This window comes from Varanus komodoensis, unplaced genomic scaffold (assembly GCF_004798865.1).
Source record: "Varanus komodoensis strain SLA01 unplaced genomic scaffold, ASM479886v1 scaffold33, whole genome shotgun sequence".
In the NCBI taxonomy this organism is placed as follows: Eukaryota; Metazoa; Chordata; class Lepidosauria; order Squamata; family Varanidae; genus Varanus; species Varanus komodoensis.
In genome coordinates, this window is record NW_025335817.1 from 1588025 (window position 1) to 1611151 (window position 23127).

The window sequence follows — 23127 nt, forward strand, 5'->3', positions numbered from 1 at the left end:
TCTATAGCAACATTAACATAAATGCCATGCCAAAGAACAGTATTTTGATTTTGGTGAGGAGCAGAAATTGATACTTTTCTTCAGGGGTTTCTAGTTTTCCCCGTTCGCGGCTGCTAGATCCCATCGCTGCTCTGTTTCCAGGATTCGGAAGGAAAACAATTTTGTGCCCTGGGTGAACAAACGAAGGAAGCATCCCTTCAAAGTCACCTCTGTGATCCTGAATACGGCTTGCGACTGCCCTCAGAGTTGTTGTGTACGGCTTGCTGAGGCAGCCAGCAATTTTTATGTGCATTTTGCACATAAATGCACTTCTGCAACCTCTTTTGGGGTTCTTTTCGGGCCACTGGGACCTGGTGGTGGACTCAAAGCAGCCCAGTCTTGGAGCACTGAAGTGGCGTCCGATTTCAGGGTAAACTCCTGAAAGGGTTCCTAAGGCGATCAGAAATGAAAGGCCTTAATCTCCTATTCCCGGGGCCTGCCGATACCAAGGGCACTATCATCTGCACATGGCCAGAGGTACTCTCTCTTTCTGCTGCTTCACCGTCTTCATTAGCCATGGACATCCTTTCCCCCTCCAGAGAGCTAATTAAGGCCTTGCTTTGTAAGTCTAACTGCTATTTCCTGGATTTGGGGACAGAACAATCCCAATAAGCCAAAACAAAGAAATATGTTTAAAGAATAACTATTTATATCAAATGTTCTCTCTCCTTCAGGAAATTAAATCATCCATGGATTATAGCCTTGTCAGAAGATATAAAAGGCAACTCTCTCCAAATTAAAACTGGCACACATTGTGATATTCACACATTCTGACTTGTGCTTATTTTTATGCCAACCGAGATGCAAAGGAGGAAAGCAACGGTTGCCCGACTTTGCCGCATCTGTGTACTAGCTAACCCTTCCATCCCCAGCCTGGAGCCCTCCAAAGGTTGGGCCACAACACCCAGAATCCCCAGCAAGAATCGCTCTTTCTTATAGTCCAAAACCTCTGGGGGGCACCAGATCTGGGCTGGCCAAGCGAACCACTTAAGGGGACAATATGCATGTTTAGACAGGAAAAAAACGGGGACAAGATTCTACCTGGTTCCTTTCAAGGGAAACTGCACGATCGATGCCATTACATCAGCGGAGGGCAAAGCATTCAACTAAGTGGGTGAAATTATTACTTGTGAAGAAAAGGAGAAGAGATGTAATTTAATTTCTGTCTTTAAGGACAAACACTGTCGTTACAAGGATATCCCTTCTGTTAATCCTGAAGTGAGGGTCTTTAAGAGGGACCCGAGTGACTCCCTGGCATGTACACTTGGTTAACAGCCAGACTGGATAGAAAGTTCTGTAATCCATCAAGGCAACTTGACCTTGCAGAACATAATCAGGTTGCACTTGTGTAATGCAATCGCTTCCACAGGCGTGGATGGGACAGGACGGCCGTCGCTTGTGCTCGTTTGCTCGCCGCTCGCTCTCCATCTACAGGGTGGCTAATTCGGAGTCCCTGCAAGGTGCACCCGGCCAGTGGAGGGTTTCCCACCAGGGGCAGGATGGACCAGTGGCCCAAGCCATGGTGCTTGCTGATCTGGGACCCGGAGGGCCCAGCAACCGGTCCCACCTCTCCCATCTTTTGCTCCATGCAGCCCTTCTAGAATAAGCACCCACAGGTGTTTCTCCGGCTGAAAAACTCCGTGAGCCTTTTGAACAGCCCTTCTCCGGTTATGAGCCACATCCCCTTGCTGAGGATCTGTCAGTGGCAGCAAGCCTGGGCCAGAACCAAAACTGGGTGGGGCCACATTTATTTATTAAACTTATGTTCCACTTGTTTTCCCACTCTGAATTCGAAGTGGCTTACACTGTTCTGCTCTCGTTGCTCTCAGTCTTCTCTTTACAACAGCAACCCTGCGAGGTAGGTTGGGCTGAGAGTCTGTGACTGGCCCAAAGTCACCCCGTTGGCTCCATGGCTGAGCAGGGACTCGAACCCAGATTGCCTGAGTCCCAGTCCTGGGCTCCTAACCACTACACCACACTGCCTCGAGCCATGCTCTCTGTCTCTCTCCTCCAGAAGAATAGCAAATCGCTTCTGCCAGATGTCTGAGGCCCTCATTTCTGTTTCTAACTCTAAAATGGAATTTGACCCTGGCCTGAAATGAACCCCGCACGCCTTGCTGCTTTGAAAGGGACGTGGTGTCTGATACCAAACGGAGAAAATTAGAAAGAAAACCAGAGTGCAGCGTGCAAAATCAGGGTCCCAATACTTGCCTCTGGCATGTTATTGTTGTCAATCGGTCCATTGAGATCGGAACGTTGCTGCTTCCTAGGCTGTTCTAAGCCATTGCACACCTGTAAGGGAAGCAGAGGAGGATCAATAGCAGGCGAAGGAGATCAATGCTGGGATAATTTATCCCTGCTCCGCGCCAGTATCTTTACTGCTCTTCCCTGTGGAAACAGGAGCGGATTTATCCACGGACTGCTTGCGAGCACACACGGGAGCCAATAAACGATCAAGGGATGGTGTGGATAGGCAATTTGTCCTAAGCGTAAGTCCTGGGTTGTGATTGGATTCGGAAGGTGAGCGCTGGGCCACTTCCATGGAAGGTGCCTCAATCCCAGGAATGCTTTCCCGTCGAAAGGGGAAGAGAGCGGGAATTTAGGACTCTTTCCAGATGTCTGTGTGAAGCAGCCGGCCGTTTCTCAACCTCGCCCAGCTGCAGGCTGGTAATCAGAGGCCAAAATGAGAGCAAAGCCATCCTGTGCACCAGAGTTGACGCTAGGAGAGCTTGTTTGGGAAGATCCTTTCATTAATACTCCCCTCTCCTTGTCCAGGACTGCAGGCTGAGGATGCACTCAGAATCTGAGACCAGGAGGTGCCAGAGCTGCATCCAGGCCATGGTTCATCCAAGCTTCATCCTCTCCTGAGCTTTCTGCCTCCTTCTCTAGAAATTTATTTATTTATTTATTTAGGGGACTTCTATGCCGCCCCATTCACCAAAGCCTTGGGGCGGCTCACAAACCATAAATAAATAGAATTCAATAAAACAATATAAATTAACAATATAAATTAAGTCGCCCTGGCCAAAGAATAAAATGAATAAATAATATTAACAATTAAAATAACATTTGAATAAAAAGGTCTTTGCAGGGTGCCGAAAAACAAATGACGACGGCGCCAGGCGGACCTCTCTGGGGAGCGCATTCCATAGGTTGGGTGCCACTGCAGAGAAGGCCCTCCTCCGGGTACTCACCCTCCTAATTTCCTTCCCGGAGGGCTCCCGGAGAAGGGCCTCTGCCGCTGATCTCAAGGGGCAGGCGGGCATATAGAAAGAGCTTGGCAATAAGATTCCTGCTTGTACTGGGCTCCAGGCTGATGGGGGAACAATGCATTTGGCCTTTGGGCTGGTGAGTCAGTGCCTGGTCCTAGCAGGTCCCCTAAAGACACCGCTCTTTCCTTTGTATTGTTGGTTAAACTTCTTTAAAAAGAAAAGCCAACTCAAAAGCAATCCCTGTCCTCCAGCCTTCCTCGAAAGAGAGCCAGGAAGATGGGCCTCGGGCAGCAAGTGCTTTAAACTGGGCCAAACACTGGAGGCTGGGTTTGAAGTCAGAGCATGCATTGCATCTAGTCCAGGTATGGAAAGATGTTGAGCTTGAGCACGTCCTCTGATTTGATTTTGTGCTTGCATTAGGCCAGTGGGTGGAGACCGGTGCAAAACGATTGCCCCTGTGAGTAAAGTCACACACATACAGCCTTTCCTACATGCGTGCCCTACAGATGCATCGGTGAGCATCATGTTGGTCTACACACCCATCATCCCCAGTTAACATCTACTAATCTACACCGGAATTTCTAGAGTTCAAAAATTCTCACAAAATAATTCAGGGGAAGGAAACTCGATTTATCCTTGTTGAAAATAGGAAGCCAGAAACCTTTGTTGGTCTACTGCAAATGAACTGGTGATCAACCAGTAGATCCCAAGCAACCTTTGCCCCTCCCATGATCTACACTAGGTTCTCGCTGGCTTTAGCCTTCAATCCAATGACCACATGCCCTGTCCGTGGTCCTGAAATCTTGCTCACCAGAGAGCTTCTGGGCAGAGAGTTGACTTAATGTTAGTGTTTTTTATTAATTGTTTATCCAAATTTTATTTAGGAAAGTAAGCCACCTGGAATATACCTGCCATTCTTCTGCAGGAGAAGCAGGTGCCCAACCACTAAGCGATGGCTGCAGCACACAAACCAGCACCTTTCCCATAGGCCTCCACCTTTGGCAGGTGAGGAATTAAGAGATTTGTGCTATTCCCAAGCATGGGCAGAGCCTTATCTTGCTAATAAGGGTCATAAATGCTATTTACAGGGAGACGAAATCCCAACACATTGCACAGCTCTGCTCATACAGTGCATCAAGCATCCAAGTGCTGCAGAAGCTGGAATGATAATGCTGGAATGCAAGGCAGCTGTACATTGAGGGTTCTGACACTGCCAAATGGCATGCGAATTATTTCAAGCCCCAGAAATTGGGAAGGCTTTGTGCAGATGTGGGTTGGCTGCAGGGAAAGGAAGATGCGATCTGCAAGGAGGGATGGCAGCCCATCAACCGCCGGCTGTGGGCTGTGAAGCAGACGCTTCTGCTCCTTAAAGCCTGCGTCAGGTCGGATTGCAATACCTTTGGAGGGGCAAGGAATGCTCCCCCAGACCAAAGCGATTCTCACACACCAGCTGGGCTAGAATAGCTGGCCGGCATAAAGAAGCGTGTTTGCGACCCAGTCAGCAACTGGGGTTATCTCCCTGAATGGTGAAATTCCAACATTTATGAGGTCCTTAGAAACACCCCAAGCCCAGTGCTGGGAGGCAGCTGTTCCCAATCATCCATGGCATTCCCACACAGGATTCTGGGCAAAATGGACCTTCAGGCTGACTTGGCAGCGCTGTGCTTAAGCTCTTCGGAGAATATTTATTTTTATTTACTTTATGTTAACTTTTCTAGACCATTCTTTTCCGAAGTCTCGGGATGGTTTAACAATACAAAACGTAAAATACAAGAGAGTGTCCTAAAAATTCAACTAATACTAAAATCCCAATTAAAACAGTCAGGTCTTAAAACATTGGGAAAATGAAAAGGGCTTGGCCTGGCGCCGAAAAGAATACAATGGCGGCGCCAGGAAAACCTTCCTGGGAGCGAATTCCACAACTGGGCAGCACTGCAGAGAAGGGCACGTGCCCGCAGGGCAGGCTGGTGGCGCCGAGGCCAGTGGGCCGGTTTCAGCCTTCAGTCTGAACTTTACTGAAGGGAGCTCTCCATGCTTCCAGGCGCTGAAAGACACTTTTGGAACTGACTCCCCAGGGTGAACCGACCACCACATTGGCATCGGAGTGACCTGTCTCCACTGCTCAGAGTCATCCCCACAGAGATGTGCAACCTCTGGCCCACCACCCAGATGCAGCCCGCACGGCCTGCCTGGTTTCTCCAGGAGGCAGAGCTTGGTCAACGGGGGACGCGGCTGCTTTTCCCCGGGTCTAAGCCCTGGAGAAGGCCACGATGGGCAGGACAAGATCTGCAGCTGAGCTGTGCTTGCAGGTGCCATCCAGTCCATGGGTGCCTGGAGGAGACTCAGTCTTGCGCCCCAAAGCAGTTCAGCGGTCCTCCGTTGTCACTGGACGGCACGTCCCCAGCAGTTCTGCACGGGCCTCTTGCCCACTGAGGTCAGGAAGGCAGCAGGAATGACTCTGACCATTCCGCCAAACACTCCAATTTCCAGAGACTTTCCTGCTACGATTTTACAGATCTGGTTTGAGATATAGTGTTGGAAGCTTTGACACGTTTTCCCTTCGTGTGTTCCCCTCCAAAATCTCCATACTGCAATGTGGAGCGGGGTATAGAAATGAATAGACAATTCTGTAAGGTCAGACAATCCTATTAACTGGCCACATGCAAGGTGGGCCTAAAAGGAAGGATCCCGCCTCTGTACAACGCTGCAACAACTTACTGTGAGTTACCGAAAAGCTATGGTTACCGTAGGCATGCTGCTCCCTGAGCCTCTCAAATTCCCATTTGTTTAACAAAGCACAATTCTAGTCCTCATGCTCAGACATGAACAGCGATACCTGCTGAAGGTCAGTGGGAAAACACCTCCAGAGATGGGAAGAACAATTTTAATTTTCACTGCTTCCGCCCTGACCACAGAGCCAGCAAAACCAGAACTGTGCTACAGACTAAAAAGGGCAGAATTACATAAACCGATTATATAAACTTATATTATGTAAATCGGCTCAATTTGCATAATTTAGACAAGTCACGGAATCCAGTGAGAAGCGCCACAGAATTTGGACTGCCTGAGTGGACCTGTCAGTTCTTCTAGCGGGAAGCATCCACAGACTGGCCCAATCCAAACAGGGCCACCCCGGGTGGCAATCACTTGCCTAGCCTGCTTCGAGACCAGGAATATGGCTCTGGCATCCCCTGCTGACGTCGTCCACTTGTCCCCAGTGGGTTTGATCCCAAAAGCACTGTCTGTTCATGAGGGACTCTTGGTAAGCAGAGCACACTGGCTTAAGTAAATGGTTCGCATTCCTTGCTGCCTTCAAATCCTGCTTCTCATCCAAAGAGACACCCCTGGAGTGACTTGCCTTCGATCAGGGCAATAAGGCTTTCCATACCCACAGGCTCAGACTCAAAAAAGATCCAGCATGCAAGGAAAAGGGGACGGGGAAGGAAGACGGGGGAATCAAGTCTTTCAGCCCTGTTTCCTCCTCCGTAAATCCACTCTAGGTTTCACCTCAACATTGCACAGAACCTGGGACAGAATGAGGCATGGTGGCACTTGTTGTGGACACATATTTGCAGGCCCTGGGGGGCTCTTTCCTCTTTGGTCCTGCTTTTTGAGGAGTGGACCCATTCCCCTTGCTTGTGAGTGACTGGGCACCGTTACTGCGCGTATGCAGGGACAGAGGCGGCGGCCGTATTCTAAGGCAGCCCGTCCTTCTCCGGCTCTCTCGCTGGCAGCCAGTTCCCAAGGACTGCCCCAGTGCATGCCAGAGATGCCCAAAACTGGACATGGGGCCCATCACAGACCAAGCTCTGCTCTGCCCCGACCAAGGAACACCGGCGGAGAGGGCCTCATGCGGAGTCAGATCCTGGCTCTGCATTGCTTGCACCAGCCGTGCCCCATCCGGTGTCCGCCTCACGTGCTGCCACTGACTCCCAGAATGCCCAACCAGTGGCTACTGGCTGCGGTCAGGGTGAGCTGAAGCCCAAATTGTGTGGAAGGCTCCAGCTTGGGGAAGGCTGCTCGGCGCTGGCTGGCGCTCAGGAGATCTGGGAGGACTTTCTCACACTGACCTGGAGTCCCCGACAAGGAACGCTGGACTTCTGCACGCAGGCAGGGGCTTGGGCGAAGCTGAGCATGCACGTGCCCTGCTTGCTCAACACGAGTGAAGCCCAACACGTAACACAACCGGGATGCGCTGGGGCTGTTTAATATGCATGATTTCAGCCACACTTTCTCCTTCTACTTATAAAAATAGACCGAATTCTCTCTCTCCCCCACCTCTCTGCTTATGAAATGTCAACCCCGTTCTCAGAAAAACAGAATCATCATCAGCTGACGCTGTCACGGCACACAAACCCCATGCTCAAGCTGGGCCTAAACTGCCGCGTTTGAAAAAGCAGACAATATTTTTCACTTCCTCGTGGTGTTTTGTTATTGCTGTTTGTTCCAATCAAAAATTAATCCCTCTGCTGAAGATGTGCTTCAGAGACTGCAGAACACAATTGTGTTGCTAAAGAAAGAAGCTAGCAGAGGATTAATAGCAAAGAATTAAGAGGGGAGGAAAGGAAGCCTTACATGGTGAGTTTGGCTTTTTTGAAGGTGGAATTGGCCACGGTCTGCACTTGTGGAAAGAGAGCTATGGATAGGCAGCAGGATCAAGGTGGAGGACAGAGGCAAGAAGCCAACGGGAAATGCGACCAGGCGGCGAATCCAGAACACCAGGAAGTCTACAAAGCTAAAACCAGTGGCTTTGTCTGTACTTAATACAACCCACAAGGTGGGTTGTTGCTGTACCAAGGACTTGCTGATCAGTAAACCACAGGTTGTTTTCTCAGTTCCTGGACTGTTGGGTCACCCCTTCCTTTGTCCACTGCCTTCACGTATCCCAAATGCCTTTGCAACATTTTGGAACTGGCATGTAAAGCCGGCAATGTTTTTGCTCTAACCCGTCTTGCCTGCCACCTCTGTAGCCTGGCAAAGCAACCTATGAAGAAGCTGCAGTTCAGAGTTCACATGTAACAGGAACCCATGGTTTGAACAACCCAGAGTTCACAAGCTCACAACAAAACGTAGGCTCACTGGCTGGACTGTTTGTGCTCTGGAATCTGCCTAGGTATGGAGTGGCAGACAAATACAGTAAAAAAAAAAACCCAAAATATTGTTTTAATGCATATTGATGCATAAAAGAAACAGAGTCATGGGCAAAGGTGACAAGCACCAGGTATATTTGCCCACTCCAAGCAACAGCCGTACCTGCCCGTGCAGCACCAGTGAATTGCACCCTAAACACAAAGCAAAAAGTAAACAGTATACCATAAACTACTAGCTAACGCTGCTGCATACAGGTATGGAAAGGGCTTCCACAGGAGGTGGTTGAGGCCCCATCAGGGAGGGTGTTCAAGGACAGGCTGGACATGCACATGGTGGGCGTGTCATGAGCAGCGCTGGCTGAAGCTGGGGGTCAGACTAGATGGCCTGGGAGACCCCTTCTGACTCGCTCTGTTTCTATATTGTCCTAGTTATATGTGGCCCATTTAGCTAAACAAAGATTTTGCTATTGGGAAATGTTTCTGAATGCATAGGCTGACAAGTGTGGCTCTAGTCAGGTGTTCTAGTTCTGCTTTTTGTCCACATATTTGGGGGGGGCAAGGAAATCGTACCAGCAGCGGAGGTCGAGACGCAAGGCCAGCAACACAGAGGGTCCGCTCCAGGCCAACATTCGAGCCGCTACTCATCGTGCTGAACCTACTGCTGGCGTGGGCAGAGGGCAATCGCGAATTCAGCACCACAGACAGCTCCTTGAATGGCCACGATGGACACAGGAACCACCACTCCTCTCTCCAAAGCACACCGGGGGTGGCTGAGAATGATCTCCGGTTCATTTCCCGATAGAAACCGCCAACGCTCATCAAGTGGGTGCTTGAGCTTTTAACAAACGGGGTTGGAGAGAATCATAGAAGAGTCAGAAGGGGCCATGAAGGCCATCAAATCCAACCCCCTGCCGTTGCAGGACACCAAGTGACACCGGCCCACTCAGATGGCTCTCCAGTTTCTTTCTGAATGTCCCCAGTGTGGGAGAGCCCCCCACCTCTCCAGGCAGCTGGTCCCACTGTTGTATTGCTCAGTGGGAGAGCAAAAGGACAGATCCCTCCATCTGGGCCCAGGAACCTGCTTGTCTTCAGCCATGACTGGAGTACTGGATTAGGGGTCCTACCTCTGTTCTTTTCCTTCCAGGCTAGTCAGACCAAGTGCGCTACCACCCCCCCCCACCCCGCGGTCTTCCCCTTGCAGCCTGAACATTCCTCTGATCCCCAGGAATTCATGTTGAGTCACTGCTGTGCGTGGTGGAAATGCTGCCTCTGTTGGGTAAAGCTTCAAGTGGAAAGAAAAGGCATCAAAATGCAATCACAGCTTTAATCGCCTTTAACAACAAAACAAGCAAACAAACTCAGAGAGGTTTCCCATGGGCAAACAAAACAGAATTTGAGGGCATGGATTTTACATTCTCCAGCTGAGCTCGGGGTTAGAAACCCAACAGCAGGAGCCTCAGATCTTAGAACCATTCCAGAAGAGTGACCCTACCCTTGCAGATCAAGTACATTTAACTAACCCAATGTACAGTGCGGCATTCGCATCTGAGCAGTTTAATGAGGCGCAATCCTGATTGTGTAAAAGGCCAATATGGAGAAATATCAATTGCTGGAAAGCTCTGCCTGCCTGATGCTAGAAATGCTGAAACACTGGCGCGGCCCACCCTTCGTCGGGCATTTTATCCAAAGGACCAGCACCCGCCTCACAGCAGCATCAATCCCCTGTACAACCCAGCCCATCTTGAGGGACATTCTCCCAATTGGATGCTGACAGATTCCCCAGTCTTAGTCTATTAACATATTCTCTCTCTCTCTCAACTTTCCAACAGTCCTTTTTTCACCTGTGCTGGCAAAATAATTCCAGCAAAGGCTGGAGGGGAGAGAAACAGTGCCGCATCGCTGCAGAACGCTTGCACATACGATCCGGCACCCTTTGTAGCCAGGGAGAGGGGCAACCACATACCTGTTCTTGGGGCCAGGCCTGCCTTTCCTCTGGGGTCCTCAGCTTGTTCTTGAAGCCTCGGGGGGCCTCCCCGACTTGCTTGGGCACAGGGGGAATGTTCAGTGACTTGGGCCGCCCCGGGTGCCTGCTGACGCCGTGGCCAGAGTCCCCCCTCGGACAAGTCTCCACATAGTCATTGGGCACATTCTCGGCCCCACTGTGCTCGGGACTCATCTCTGACGCACTGTGGAGGCTGCTCATGCTCATCTTAATCTCTGCCACAATCTGGTCGATGTCTTCCTCTTGCTCCTCCAGCTCCGCCTCTTCTTTCCCGGGACGGTACAGAGACATCCAGTGCGAGTTCCCATTGGCTTCGGGCGAATAGTACCCCTCGTAGCCTTCTTCACTTGGATGGCAGTACTGGACGTTTTCCTCTTGGTCTTGGATCTCCAGGCACGCCACCTCTCCTTCCAAAACCTGGACACAACCTTCGGGGTAGCCCGCAGCTTCTATCGCCTGCAGCTCATCCTGGCACTGCAGTTTCGTCTCTCCCCACTCGCCTTCTTCGACAGCTTCTTGGCACTCGTCCGTCTCCACCTGCTGCTCCTCACGGGGGACATACTCTTCCCCGTTGCAGTCCATCCCTTCCAGATAGCTGTCATCCTCTGGGCAGTAGCGAATGTAGTACGTGATCCCTTCCTCCTCCTCCGGAAGACCCTCGTCGTAGTCCTCCTCTTCAGAGGTGTTGTTCACGTAGTCGGAGCTAGAGTCTCCGTCGCCGCTGTTGTCGTTGCGCTCGTGGTCCACCGGGGAAGGGCTGCCTTGTCTGGCCGGCACGGCATCGGCCTCCTTCTCCAGGCAGTCTTCCGTGGGCGAGCTATTTTCCTCGCCTTCAGCCGCCCTGCCGTGGGGCGAAGCAGGACAAGCTCTCGCCCGGTGGTCTGGCACTCCTGCTGCGACGTTTTGACATTTCCTGCTTGCCATGGCTGACAACTTAGATGACGATCATTGCTGAACGATGGCTGAAAGAAAGGTGGAAACACAAACAAAGAGATCAGAAGGGTCCTTTGTCCAAAGGTTGGCAATAGGAAGCTCTAAAATGCTAATTTTAATTTTTAAGTAGGTGGGGATCATAACGAGGCCCTATAAAACCTCCCATCCAAAAAAGGCATCCCAGCATAACGAACTTCCACAAGGACACTTCAGTACCATGTCAAAAGGCCCCGAACTAATTGGTGGCTTCTCTTCTTCCTTTGCACTGTATTCTAATTTAATGTTTTAAATATATGTACTGCATGTCATATTTTAACTGCTACTGTGGCATTTTAATCTTTTTAAGGGTTTGTCATCTGCCCAGAGAACTTTAGTAATTGGGCAGATTAAAAACATAATCAATAACTCCTCTGAACTGTAGCAAAAGGGCCAAAGATCTGTTGAAAATTTTTCATCAAGGGAAGGGGAGTCAAAATGAGAGCATTTCCATAAACATCCTTGTTTGGCAACCACAGTTCCTCTAACCTATTCAAAAAGAAAATGAACCCACTTTTTTTTAATTTTTATTTTCTGATTTATATCCTGCCTTTTTCCTACAAAGGGCTCAAGGCAGCTGACATCTCCTCCTCCATCTTATCCCCACAACAACAACCCTGTGAGGGAGGTTGGGCTGAGAGTCTGTGACTGGCCCAAAGCCACCCAGTTGGCTCCATGGCTGAGTGGGGACTCGAACCCAGATTGTCCGAGTCCCAGTCCCGTGCTCTAACCACTACACCACACTGGCTCTACACCCACTTCACAACTGGCTGCCTAAGTGAGTCTATTTCGCTTCTTACGGCTGAATTTACTTTCCGAAATCCTGCACTTGGTTTCCTAAAACTAGACCATTTCAACTGCCCCAGAGCAGCACATTATGTTCATCCTAAAACCCACCCACTGTTTGTGGCTAGGAGTGGGTTCCGAATCTATTCTGGGCAGTTTCCATTTACACATTTAATCTATTTTCACCTACACATGTGTGACAGGCCCTTATTCTGAATTCCACATCACTTCAAGCCAGTAGAATTGATTACATTCGCTCTGTACCAAATCCTTGGGTGTCTCCAATGTGTCAGAGAGAAACTTCCTTATTTGAGCCTGACAGGTTTCATAGACAAAAGGGTTATTTTATAAAGATATTTAATATTTCTTCATTGTATAAAGGTTTATTTTATAAGATCACCTTCTTCATTAAGCCAATTGCATAGCAGTCAAACATTAAACACAAGCAAAGCCAGCTTACAAAGGTGATGGCTTGCATCAAGTCCTGAATGTTGGACTCAAATGGAAAACCTTCTTTTTGGAACCTTTCAAGGTACACGTTCCATCGATGTTTGGGAGCTCCTGTCTGGACCGTGTGTGTGCAAAGCGTGCGTCGTACGGCTGCTTTGCGTGGAAACGTTGGTCACCCACCCCAATATTGTCTGGTTAACCTCAGCCCACCAAGATCTGAAGCCAAGTGAAGCTGGGATCTCGGGACAACAGAGCACTTTCCCTGACCTGGCTACTCCCCTCCCCTCCACCTATTTTGGGTAAAAACAAGCATTCCTTTTATCTTATTATCATTGCAGGCATTAATGTGAGCACACGGAGCTGAAGCACATTTGCACTAGCAGAGGGGGCGAGATCCAAAGAAAAACGGGAAGTGGACAGATGGCTTTCCCAAAAAATGAAAAAGAAAGACGATCGAGTCTGTGGCCCAGAGATCTCCCAAGCACAGAGTCTAGATGGCAGGTCGCCCTCGTCCGGCACACAAGCCCGTGCCTGGAATGAATACACCGATCGCTGGTGCGTTACAGAAAAGACTGTCGAAGAGGGAGCAAGACAACCTGGACCAAAGGGAATAATTATCATTACAAGGTTGGGAAAACCGGCACGTTAAAAGGATGTTTCAAAATGTCACTGCTCTGGGAATAGCTACTCACTCATGAAGAGATTGTACGGAGTGTTCGTATTAAATCAAGCCGTTAAAAGTGCCATTAGAGGAGATATTGATTTATCACTATGAATGTGATTAAAAAGGAAGAATTGGCCATACTTTCTAATGGAGAATACTAATTAAACTGCGAGTTGCTGTGATAGTTAACATGCTACCTAGCCCTTTAATCCTTTTCAAGTTGGCAATGCTTGCAAATTGATTCCTCCTTCATTTAGCATGTTACGGGTGTTGCTTGATGTCAACAGTAGGATAAGGACTTCTGTTTAGGACTGCCCCTAATTAAAGAAACTTGAGCAGGTGGATCAGTCAAGTTTGTGCAGCGGTAAGAACAATCGCTCTAAAACGGTAGTAAACATGCTTGCTGTTCACCCATTGTTTTAAACTACAGCTCCCATCAGCCCTGCAAGCACAGCCAATCCTTAAGAACAATGAAGGTGTAGTCCAAAACCAGGACGCCTACTCTGCCACCAGGAAAAACCTTACACGTTCACGTAGCATCAGTTCTACATGCAACGAAGAATACCACTTTAGGAATTTTGCCAGGCCTCGTGCAAAGATCCACAATCCTAGGGGGACATTTTTCCCATGCCCCTGAATAGTCTGCCCTGCACTAATTGCACTAGAGAGGACTTAGCTTAATGCTTAATCCTGCCCTACACTGTCATGGAAATAGTAGTAGTCCAGGCCCTGTAGGAGAACAAGCTTCCTGGGTCTATGAGGCTTGAGAAATACAGTGTGGCGGAGGGGTTGAAATGGTGGACTGGGCCTTGGGAGGGCCGGGTTCAAGTTCCCACTTGGCCACTGGGCTCGCCGGGTAAAAATAACGCCATGAAGATGGAAAGGATTTCCAATAATGCAAAAGCCACCGAAGGAATTCTAGTTTACTGTATCCCTGGCCCCTGCAAATAAATGCATGGCAATTAAAAGACTTGGATTCATATTGGTCTGAAACGCATGGACCATGCCTCCCAACTAGAAAAGGGAATCGATGCATAATTTGAACTGTCATCTGATTGCTTTTCAGCCAGTTTAAGATGCAGAAATGAGGGTCTCTCTGAGGTTTTACAGGCTCAAGACAAAGGGCCTTATCAATAGCATTTCATAAACCTCCACCGCAACAACAAATTCAGCGGTTTTCTAGCCAGCTCACTTTTTCTGCGTCTGCCAAACGGCTTCCAGACCATCAGGCAGAAAGCGGGACTGAAATTAAGAAATCCAAACAGTTCCAAAGGCGTCCCATGTCCTCCCCATTCATTGCAGGACGCTCTACCAGTGTAGCAAATTACAAGTTTTCAGATCACTTTTGATTGCTCTTTCTTCACCTTTTCCTTTGGGTGCAAATGAGTGAGTCCTGGAAGCAGTGCTGGCGAAGCACCAGCTGAATGTGCTTTTAATACCTTATCACTGTTCTCAGTCTTGTACTTTTATTCCAAAATACCTCCTGTTCCTCAAGCATTATTCTTTCACTGGATGGCCTATCCAATTCAGTACTGAACTCTCTCCGATGACAGGAATCCTAGAAAAGTTTGCTTCTGTCCTGCTTTTAGCTGGAGGCACCGGCAGACACTCCATCAAACGCAAAACAGAGTTGCACCGACCATCTTTTTTCTCCAAGATATATATTTCTGCTTTAATCTCTGAGCAACGGTTACCATATTTAGTTGTATGTCAAAGCCAGTTATTAAAATGAGCTTATCGCTTCTTAAATGATGCTTTGAACAGAACGTAATGGATTCAGTCAGCTAATCATGTGCAGAGAGGGGGACTTCCATAGATCTGCAACTGGAGTAAATCTAGAGTTTTAAAAGAGTTGTTACATTTTTAACAAGGGAAAGGAAAAGAAATGAAGGGGCTTCCTCAGCCATTTCCCGAGCTATTAGCCCCATCTGCATATTTTATCATGGAGAATGCTACAGGAATTTGCCTTGCATGTGCATGAAGGGGTGGATATTAACTCTCTTCATTGCAAAGCCACCTGGGAAGATTCTCTTGGCTCTGCCTCTGCTATTCAGAAGACCCTCCCCAGAGACGCCCACGGATGTGCACTGAAGGTATCTCAGTCCCTCACCCATCTTTACCAGTCGAGCATCCCAGGAGTTTACAGGAAAGCAGAAAGTCCAAGGAGCTCTCCAGCAGCGGAAGAGAGGCTGGCTGGAATCACGGGAGGACCTGACCAGAAGGCCTCTAGGCCAGGCGCATGTGTGCACAGAGGCCGCACCTTCCGCGGCAGGTGCCCCCCGTGTCTTGGCCTGCGACTCCCATCATTTCTCACCGCTGGCTTCGCTGGCTGGGGATGACGGATGTCGATGACAAACACATGTGAAGAGGCAGAATTTGTCTATGCCTAGTTAAAACGTTCGGCTTGGCTGTCCGACCTTTCCCGTTGTATTGATGGGGCCATGACCGGGACTGCGGAGCCCCAGTCGGGATCCTGATGTGGGACACCTTGTGCTCGCCCCATGGGGGCTATTGATCATCTCCATTCTTGAGGCCTTTCAGCTAAGGAAGGGATGGATGTCCGGAGTCGGACAGTCATCTCCCTAGCAGGGTGCATCAGGCCCTGAATTCTACAGGCCCCCGGATGATGGGGGTCTTGGGCAGATTGTGTGCGAATGCCATGGGAACTCCCAGAGACATGCTTGACCTGCTGGGGCCTTTCCCAGTGAACACGTGCCTGCCGTCGTGAGCAACGAGCGATCAGAAGCATTTCAGGACAGCCAAAGTGGCAGGGCGGAGGTGGGAAGTGAGCGCCACAAAGCAAAGTCATTCCTCTGAATGCAAATCAACATGCTGCTGCAAGAAAGCAGGTGGCTTTTCAGCTGGCCGGCTGGCCTTCCTGATTAATACTACTACTAATATAGTAGTAGTAGTAATCTTGATTTTCAGAGGAAAGTAACTTCAAAAGCAGTGCTTGAGCTCCTGGACACAAGCGCCGGCATAAGAGTTAGCATTGTCAGCCTCAGCGGAATGCAAAGGCAAGGACAGGCTGCGGATGCTAACTGCTAAGCTGGCTTTGCCCAGCCTCTTCTAGCAGCCCAGACAAGCTGCCAAAAATCCTCATCGTTCAGGAATACTGTCAGGGCTGTCTGCAGGCAGGGAAGCGAGCTGCACTTTGAGATGGTTTGCCACTGTTAAAGCTTCTGAAAATGATAAAAAGAGATAGGGCTCCCCATAGTCTACTTAACAGGAAATTAATTTTGAGGTGGTATGTGTGTGTTTGATCTCTGAAGAAACCCGGGGATAGTTTTTCTTTTTTCTTGTTTTCCCTTTTTGCTGACTCGATGAAGAAGGTGACCTTGTTATCGGGATAAAATATTGCTCAGGGAAATTGGAACAGATCAACATGAAAAGCATACAAATTAGTAAGAGGTGGATGGATTCCCAGACTCCTTGGTGTGATCATCAAAAATCTGCAGGGAGGGTGTTAGCAACGGAAGCTTTTGACACTGTTGTACGACTAGTCAGAAGACAGCCGGAGAACAGAGGATAAATGTCGCAAACTATTGCAGCAGGCTGTTCTATCCTATCCTCCGGAGATGCTGCCGAGGACTTATCTGTTCCCATTTACATTTTCTTTTCATGTCTTTGTGATTCCAAAGGTATTTGCTTTGGCAATCAGGGAGGAAAAAGAAAAGCAATCTTTTTCTGTCTGATTCTGGACCAACTGCCCAAGGATTAATCAATGGGGCAAAAAAAAGGGCCGGACCATCTTGTCTAAGGCAGCAGAACTACCCCAACCAAGCTGGTGCCCTGCAGATCTGTTGAACTATAATTCCCATCATTCCCTGCCTGAACACCTACTGGCCTCCCTGGCCTGGAACGATGGGAAATGCCGACCGACACATTTGAAAGGCATTGGACTGGGGAAGGTCTTAGTACACGGGAATAGATTGCAGTATTTGCCTTGACGGATTTTGCCAAGGTCTACTAAGACAATTTGGAAGAAGCCTTAATCCACAAGGCAAATGAGAAATGCAGCTCTGAAAGGCAACTCTGGCTATTGGTGGCCCATCTGCCAAGCCCTTGGAAGCCAGGATGCCATGAAGCTGGGCGACATCAAGGTCTTGCAACCAGTTGCGATGTGTTGCTTTCTCTGGGGATGAGTGAAGACGTAAGAAGCTAGACTAGACGCAACCATGCCATCAAACTGAACCTGATACCTCCACAAGCGAGTCACGCCCCTTCCCTTTCTTTTGGGTTCTGCTCCAAAATGTAAGTCGACTCAGCTCTACCCAAACTGGGAGTCAGAAGGGATTCTTCAGTCCACTCCGGTCCTACAAGAGAGCACTAGAGGGGAGATGTCCTTAAGGAAAACCACACCTCCTTTTGAGGGCTTGGGTGTTCGATTTAAAGAAACTAGAAGCGGTCCTTACTAAAGATGGGAGCAGAAATATTGTGCGGCTGGGAGTGAATGGCCGGCCTTTCCAAAACAGGGACACTGGAGCTTTCAAAACGGCTTTTCTTGGTATATCACAACGGAAATGGGCTTCGCCATTCATCATTAGGGGAAAAGTGGCTGGCTTCCAAGCCCAGGTAAAATGCACCCCCCGCCCGAACGTCACATATGCCGGAACACGGTGTGCTCTTGCTGTTGTTGTTCGGTTCAAAGGCAGCAGGCCTCAGCCAAAACACTCTGCTCCCTGCCAAGATGACACACTAACACAATTACACCGGCTTTAAACAAAACAAAGAACACATCTTTGGTTCGCCACATTAAAACACACCCCCCCCCCATAGCAAATGCCATTTTCTTGGAGGCCGAGACCACGTGCGCTTGTCACAAAGGCCTGTGAAGTGACGACGGGGAACAAAGTCGCCGTGGCAAACCGGAGGGACGCAGAACCCCGGAGCTCCTGTCTGGGGTCTCTGGACCGTCTTGTCCGGCAAAGAGGGAACCAGGGTGTGGATGGAGCTGGAAGCAGCTCAGCCGATTTCACTAGCAGCGCCCATCCCTGCAGACTTCTTTTCGGATACCCAGAGCATCGTGGCTTCACCTCCGCCCCCCCTCCGAGAGGGGCTTCCGCGTCCCACTTCCACGGCGTGGCTGCCGCCTCATCCCCTTCTCCACGGTAGTGGCGAGCTCTGCGCCACCAGCCCACAACTCCTGTCCGCGCAGCAAACACTCCGGCGTGCTTACTTTGATGCGGGTACAAATTTTATACCGGCCTGACGATGAAGGCCGAACAGTCACATATTGACTTGATTCTATTTGTGCCCCCCCCCCCGTCTTCTGTTAGGTACGCAGAGCGCCTTGCATAAGCTTCCTTCCCCTCTCCATTTTCTCTTCACAACGACCCTGTGAGGTTGGCAAGGCTGGGAGGAGCCTTCCTCTAAGCTGCCCAGCTACCTGCTTCAGGGGTTCCTTGCAGACAAAAACGGCTAGGACAGGAATATAAATATTCAGGGATGCTATCCACATCGTGATCTTTCTCTTTTCTGTGCCATCTTCACAACAGCCCTGTGAGGTTGACAAGGCTGAGAGTCAGCAGTTGGCCCAAAGTCACCCAGTGCGCTTTGTGGCCGGGGCTGGGGGCTAGATCCTGCAACTCCCAGGTCCCAGTCGAACACCCAAACCCCTGTGCCACAGTGGCTCTCACACTCAGAGTTCAGTCCTATTTATATCTGCCTAGAAGCACGTCATAGCCAAGCGCATTCCAAAACCAAAAAATGTCTGGTGTAGAAAATGGTTGTTTTGCCACCTCCTCCACTCTAAAAGCAGCTTTATTTTTGCTTTACCTTCTCTTCTTTTCTTTTTCCTTTTTCGGCACAGCTTATTACATGCAACACCTTGCTTTGCATGGAACACAGTGCCCGACTTATCTAGGACACCCTCGTCAGAGGTTATTACTACCACATTATATGCTGCTAAATTACTGTTTATTTTGCAAGCAAAGAGGCGCTCCATTTAAAAAGTAGAAGTAATTATTACCAGAAAAAACATCATAGAGCCAATTTATATTTTCTCGTGTATTTACTCAGCATACTAATGAGAGCAAATTTTCCAAGATTACAGATGCTTAAGCTATCCCTGCAGGAGAGTCCGGCAACATTTAGGTTTGTCGCATATACTGGCCTTAATGGAAAGCCTAGGAATCGCAGAGATGGCTGAGAAGTACATGGAGCCTGGCTTAGGATAAAAGCTAGCTCTCTTTTAGATTAAAAGCCATTTCGGTACCCCAGGGAAAAGCCACGACTCCTGAATAGCACTGAAGCATTTCTTCCTGGAATATCAGAGCGAGAAAGATAGAAGGAATAGATTCAGTCTTCCTTCTTGGTTTTCTCTCCCTGCAAGTGAAGCCTCTCAGTTTTCTTCCAGCCATATCATCCTTTAAAGGAAAATGGGAATGTGGGAGCTGGGTCATCTAGTCCTAAGAAGCAGGGAGAACTGGGACCCCTCTGTCACTGGAAGACAGTGCTGAGAAACGGGGAAGGGGGAATCAAAGAAGAAGGGCTGTGACACCAGCAGGAATCCCCAGATTCAATCCCAGGAATCTTCTGGACAAGGAACAAGGGAATAACTCCTGGCTGAGCCCTGCAGAGAGGGAGCCGGGCAGTCTGGATAATACAGGAATGGATGGGGGAAGGACCCAGCCCATGATAAAACCAGAGGCCTAATTTCCTACAGGGGCAGAAGACAGTTTGAAAACTGGGATGCTTCCCAGGGTCATTAAAATGTAAATTTATGAAATGTGCTTCAGTTAGGTCAAAGATGCCGCACTTAGAAATTCTAGCACATCTATGAAAATCTATCATGAGAGCCTAGCCTATTAACATAAGAGGATTATGAAAGGTTTGTTCCCAGAAACACATGTAGAGGAAAGAAGAGAATAAATTGCAGCAGCTTTCTGCAAATCAAATCCAAAATAATAAACCTATGAAAGATGCAGTGTGGGAAAAGCACACCTGATAGTATTATTCCTGGGGTTTCAAGGCATAAATTTTCCTTACATGCTTTCCTAATCACCCACAACGAATGGCAAGACTTAAATAAATGCATTTTAGAACATATTGGTTTGCTCAAGCCGGTAAGTGTTTTGAGATAATAAGGTGGCGGAGGGAGGTTGCTCACAACAAACAGAGGTGTGGTATTTTACAGAGAGAGCAGTTCTTTTAAAAATACCCATAGCCTTCAGCAGATTGTGTGCCAGGTGCATCATTCTCCAGCACATCATCTCAGCACTTGAAAAACAAGCTTAAAAAGATGCTTCACGGGGTCTCCAAAAGCCATAATATTGTGCCCCGATAAAAGCATTTCCAATTATTATTGCAGGCTAAAAGATGCAAGCATCTGTCAGCCTTTCCCGCAAAGATTCGAGCAGGTCACCCCACCATCACCCCTAACTTCCCTCTCCCCTTCCCTCCCTCCCTCCCTCCCTCCCTCTCCGTCTTACACACACACAAACACATGCACAGCGCTACTCCTATAGAATTTCCTCAAGGGTTCTGTTGCCATTACAGGGAAATGAACCTCTGGAAATGCATCTTCGAGGGGAAGGGGAATACGGCAGCAGAGGAGATGGGAAACTCGCGTGGAGCGAGGCAGACGCAGGGCCGAGCTGGTGTGATTCGCCGTCGCTCCTGTTCCGCTGTCTGATGCATGTTCCACTCGACTTCACGGGTGGCTGGCCCAGCTGAGCACTTGGGCTATCGGAAGCCCCACTCAGGGGTGCAGTTAACGAGGGGTGGTTGAGGGGGCCATGGGTGGGTTGGAGCACCCCCACTTATTTTGGAGGGAGCCCCTGGAGGGAGTCGCTGGATCCCTGGAGCCTGGGACACCATCCTTCCTCCACCGTCTCTCAAGGTACTTAATTTTGCTAGTCCATGGCTGGCAGCTGCCACTGGGTCCGAGTCCTGAATTTAATGGGTTAAGGACAGGCGCTTTTTTGAGGTGTTCCCAACCATTCCAAGGAACTCCCTCTCCGGAGAGGCCTGCCGGGCACACACGTGTGTTTTCCGTGACACTTCCCCTCGTGGTCAGCCTCTGTGTCTCCCGTTTTTAGACAGCAAGCCCGTGGGCAGGAACTGCCTGATTAATTCCACTCTGGAGAGCCAGCTAGGAATGCCAGGAGAAAATCGTTCATCCATAATAAATAAGATAATAAGAAATAATGTCTAGAAGCTGTCATAGCTTCAAGTTACAAAGAGAGATCCTCATCCTGCATTCCTTACTCAACAGAAATCCAAAAAGAGTGGCAAAGCTGATTTTTATTGCGGAATCAGAGGTTGCATAATCTTGGGAGTGGGCGTGGCTTTGGTGGGGCGTGGCTTTGAGGTGCAGCTCTGACTATCCTGAAGGGACCCCCCCCCCACTTCGACATTAGCCTCTGCGTTGCGTGCAATTAACCGTCACTGGAAAGGAGAAGCGGAGTCGTGCTTGCAACCTGCTCCGCCTCGCGGTCCACGGACGGCGGGGAGCAGAAAGCTGGCAGGCGAGGGATGCAGGAAAGCTTTCGGCTGCAGTGCGGAGAAGCCGCAACCCAGGGCTGAGTGGGGCTGAACACAGAGAAGGCCCGGGCCCGAAATGGGACCGTCCCAGCATTTTGGCTCCCCTACTGCCAAGGATGAAGCCTTCGGAGAGGCATCTCAAAACCGGCGTGAAAGCCAGAAACCGACCGCAGCAGAAACTGTTCTCCGCTGCAGAGAATGGGATGCGGCAGAGCGAGTCCAGGCTTAATGCTCCTGGACTATCAAGATTAGGGGGGCGGCTGCCATTCAGCGCGGCTGCACTGGGGCTCCCTTCCTCTCACTGACCAGGCCCGCACGGCCAGACAAGCCACGGCGGCTGCTACGCCGGGGGGGGCTTGTCGTGCTGTCTGAACCCAGCTGCATGGTGTGCTGGCCACGGGCAAGCCGCTCTTGCTCAGACAAAGCGACAAACTCGCAGTGCCGGCTTCTTAAACCACGGGGGCTTGTGTTAGTGACCCCAAGCCCCAGAGGGGCCCATGCTCTCTCGCTCGCTCACACACACACACACACACAACTGCTGCCACTGCTAAACAATAGAAGGGTCTCATTTCCCAGGCTGATTAAACACAGATCCCACCCTGCAATTGGCAGTTGGAGCGCTGCCCTTGCGTTCCAGAGCACAGCGTCAACGTCACACCTGCTGAGAAGTTGACCTATTCATTATCAAGCATAAAACAGGTCTTTTGTCCTCCAAACAGCTCATTTAATTCTTACTTTTCCTAACAAGCTGAATGCTCCCAGCTACTGATATTAAATCACACAGTGAGATATTAAATCACACAGTGAGAACAAAAGAATGAGCTATGTTTGATGAAAACATACAAAAGAATCGGCAACAACAACAAAAGACCGCAGTGAAAATATCATGAGAGCCCAGTAGAAATACAGAAGTAAAACCGTCTTAATTTTAAAAAGGTAGTGGGGTACAGTGGTTATGCGTTCCCAGCTGGAATTTAAGGAGATTTGGATTCTGGTCCCCACTTGGCCACGGAGCCAACTGGGTGGCTTTGGGCCAGCCACAGACTCTCAGCAGAAGCAGAGCAGAAACAAAGCAAGCTAAGCCTTCCTCGGGTGGGCGCTCCATGACAGGCAAAAAGACCCCCTCTCGGTTCAACCCCAAAGGTACCACTGCTGGTGGTCATTTCAGGAGAACACTGGGCAGCCTCACACTGGAGAAGCAGTCCCTCGAGCTGGGCTTCCTCCCTCCTCAGGTTCAAAGCCATGGACCTTTCTTACAAAACATTCTTCACTGACTGACGCATTTCCCAAATGCACAAACACCCAGGACGAATTTCTGAATCGCTGAACCCAGCCTAGCATTCACCTCCAGAAACTCTCCTTATGAGCATGCCTGGGCCCCATCCCTTTGGGAGGGCCCTTCTGAACGCGAGCGGGCCTCCTCTCAGC

At 49.5% G+C, this 23127-nt stretch overlaps 1 protein-coding gene across 2 annotated transcripts in view; it reads right to left on the reverse strand.

Annotated features, from left to right (window-relative positions):
* The window catches only part of APBA2 (amyloid beta precursor protein binding family A member 2), a 39306-nt gene extending 28039 nt beyond the window's left edge, over positions 1 to 11267 (reverse strand). For both annotated transcript variants that reach the window (XM_044438687.1, XM_044438688.1), the window contains exons 1-2: positions 10305 to 11267; positions 2251 to 2331 (exon numbers count right to left, since the gene is read on the reverse strand). In XM_044438687.1, the coding sequence (XP_044294622.1) occupies positions 2251 to 2331; positions 10305 to 11267 (1044 nt within the window). The remainder of the gene's footprint in view (positions 1 to 2250; positions 2332 to 10304) is intronic.
* Between the last annotated feature and the right edge of the window lie 11860 nt (positions 11268 to 23127).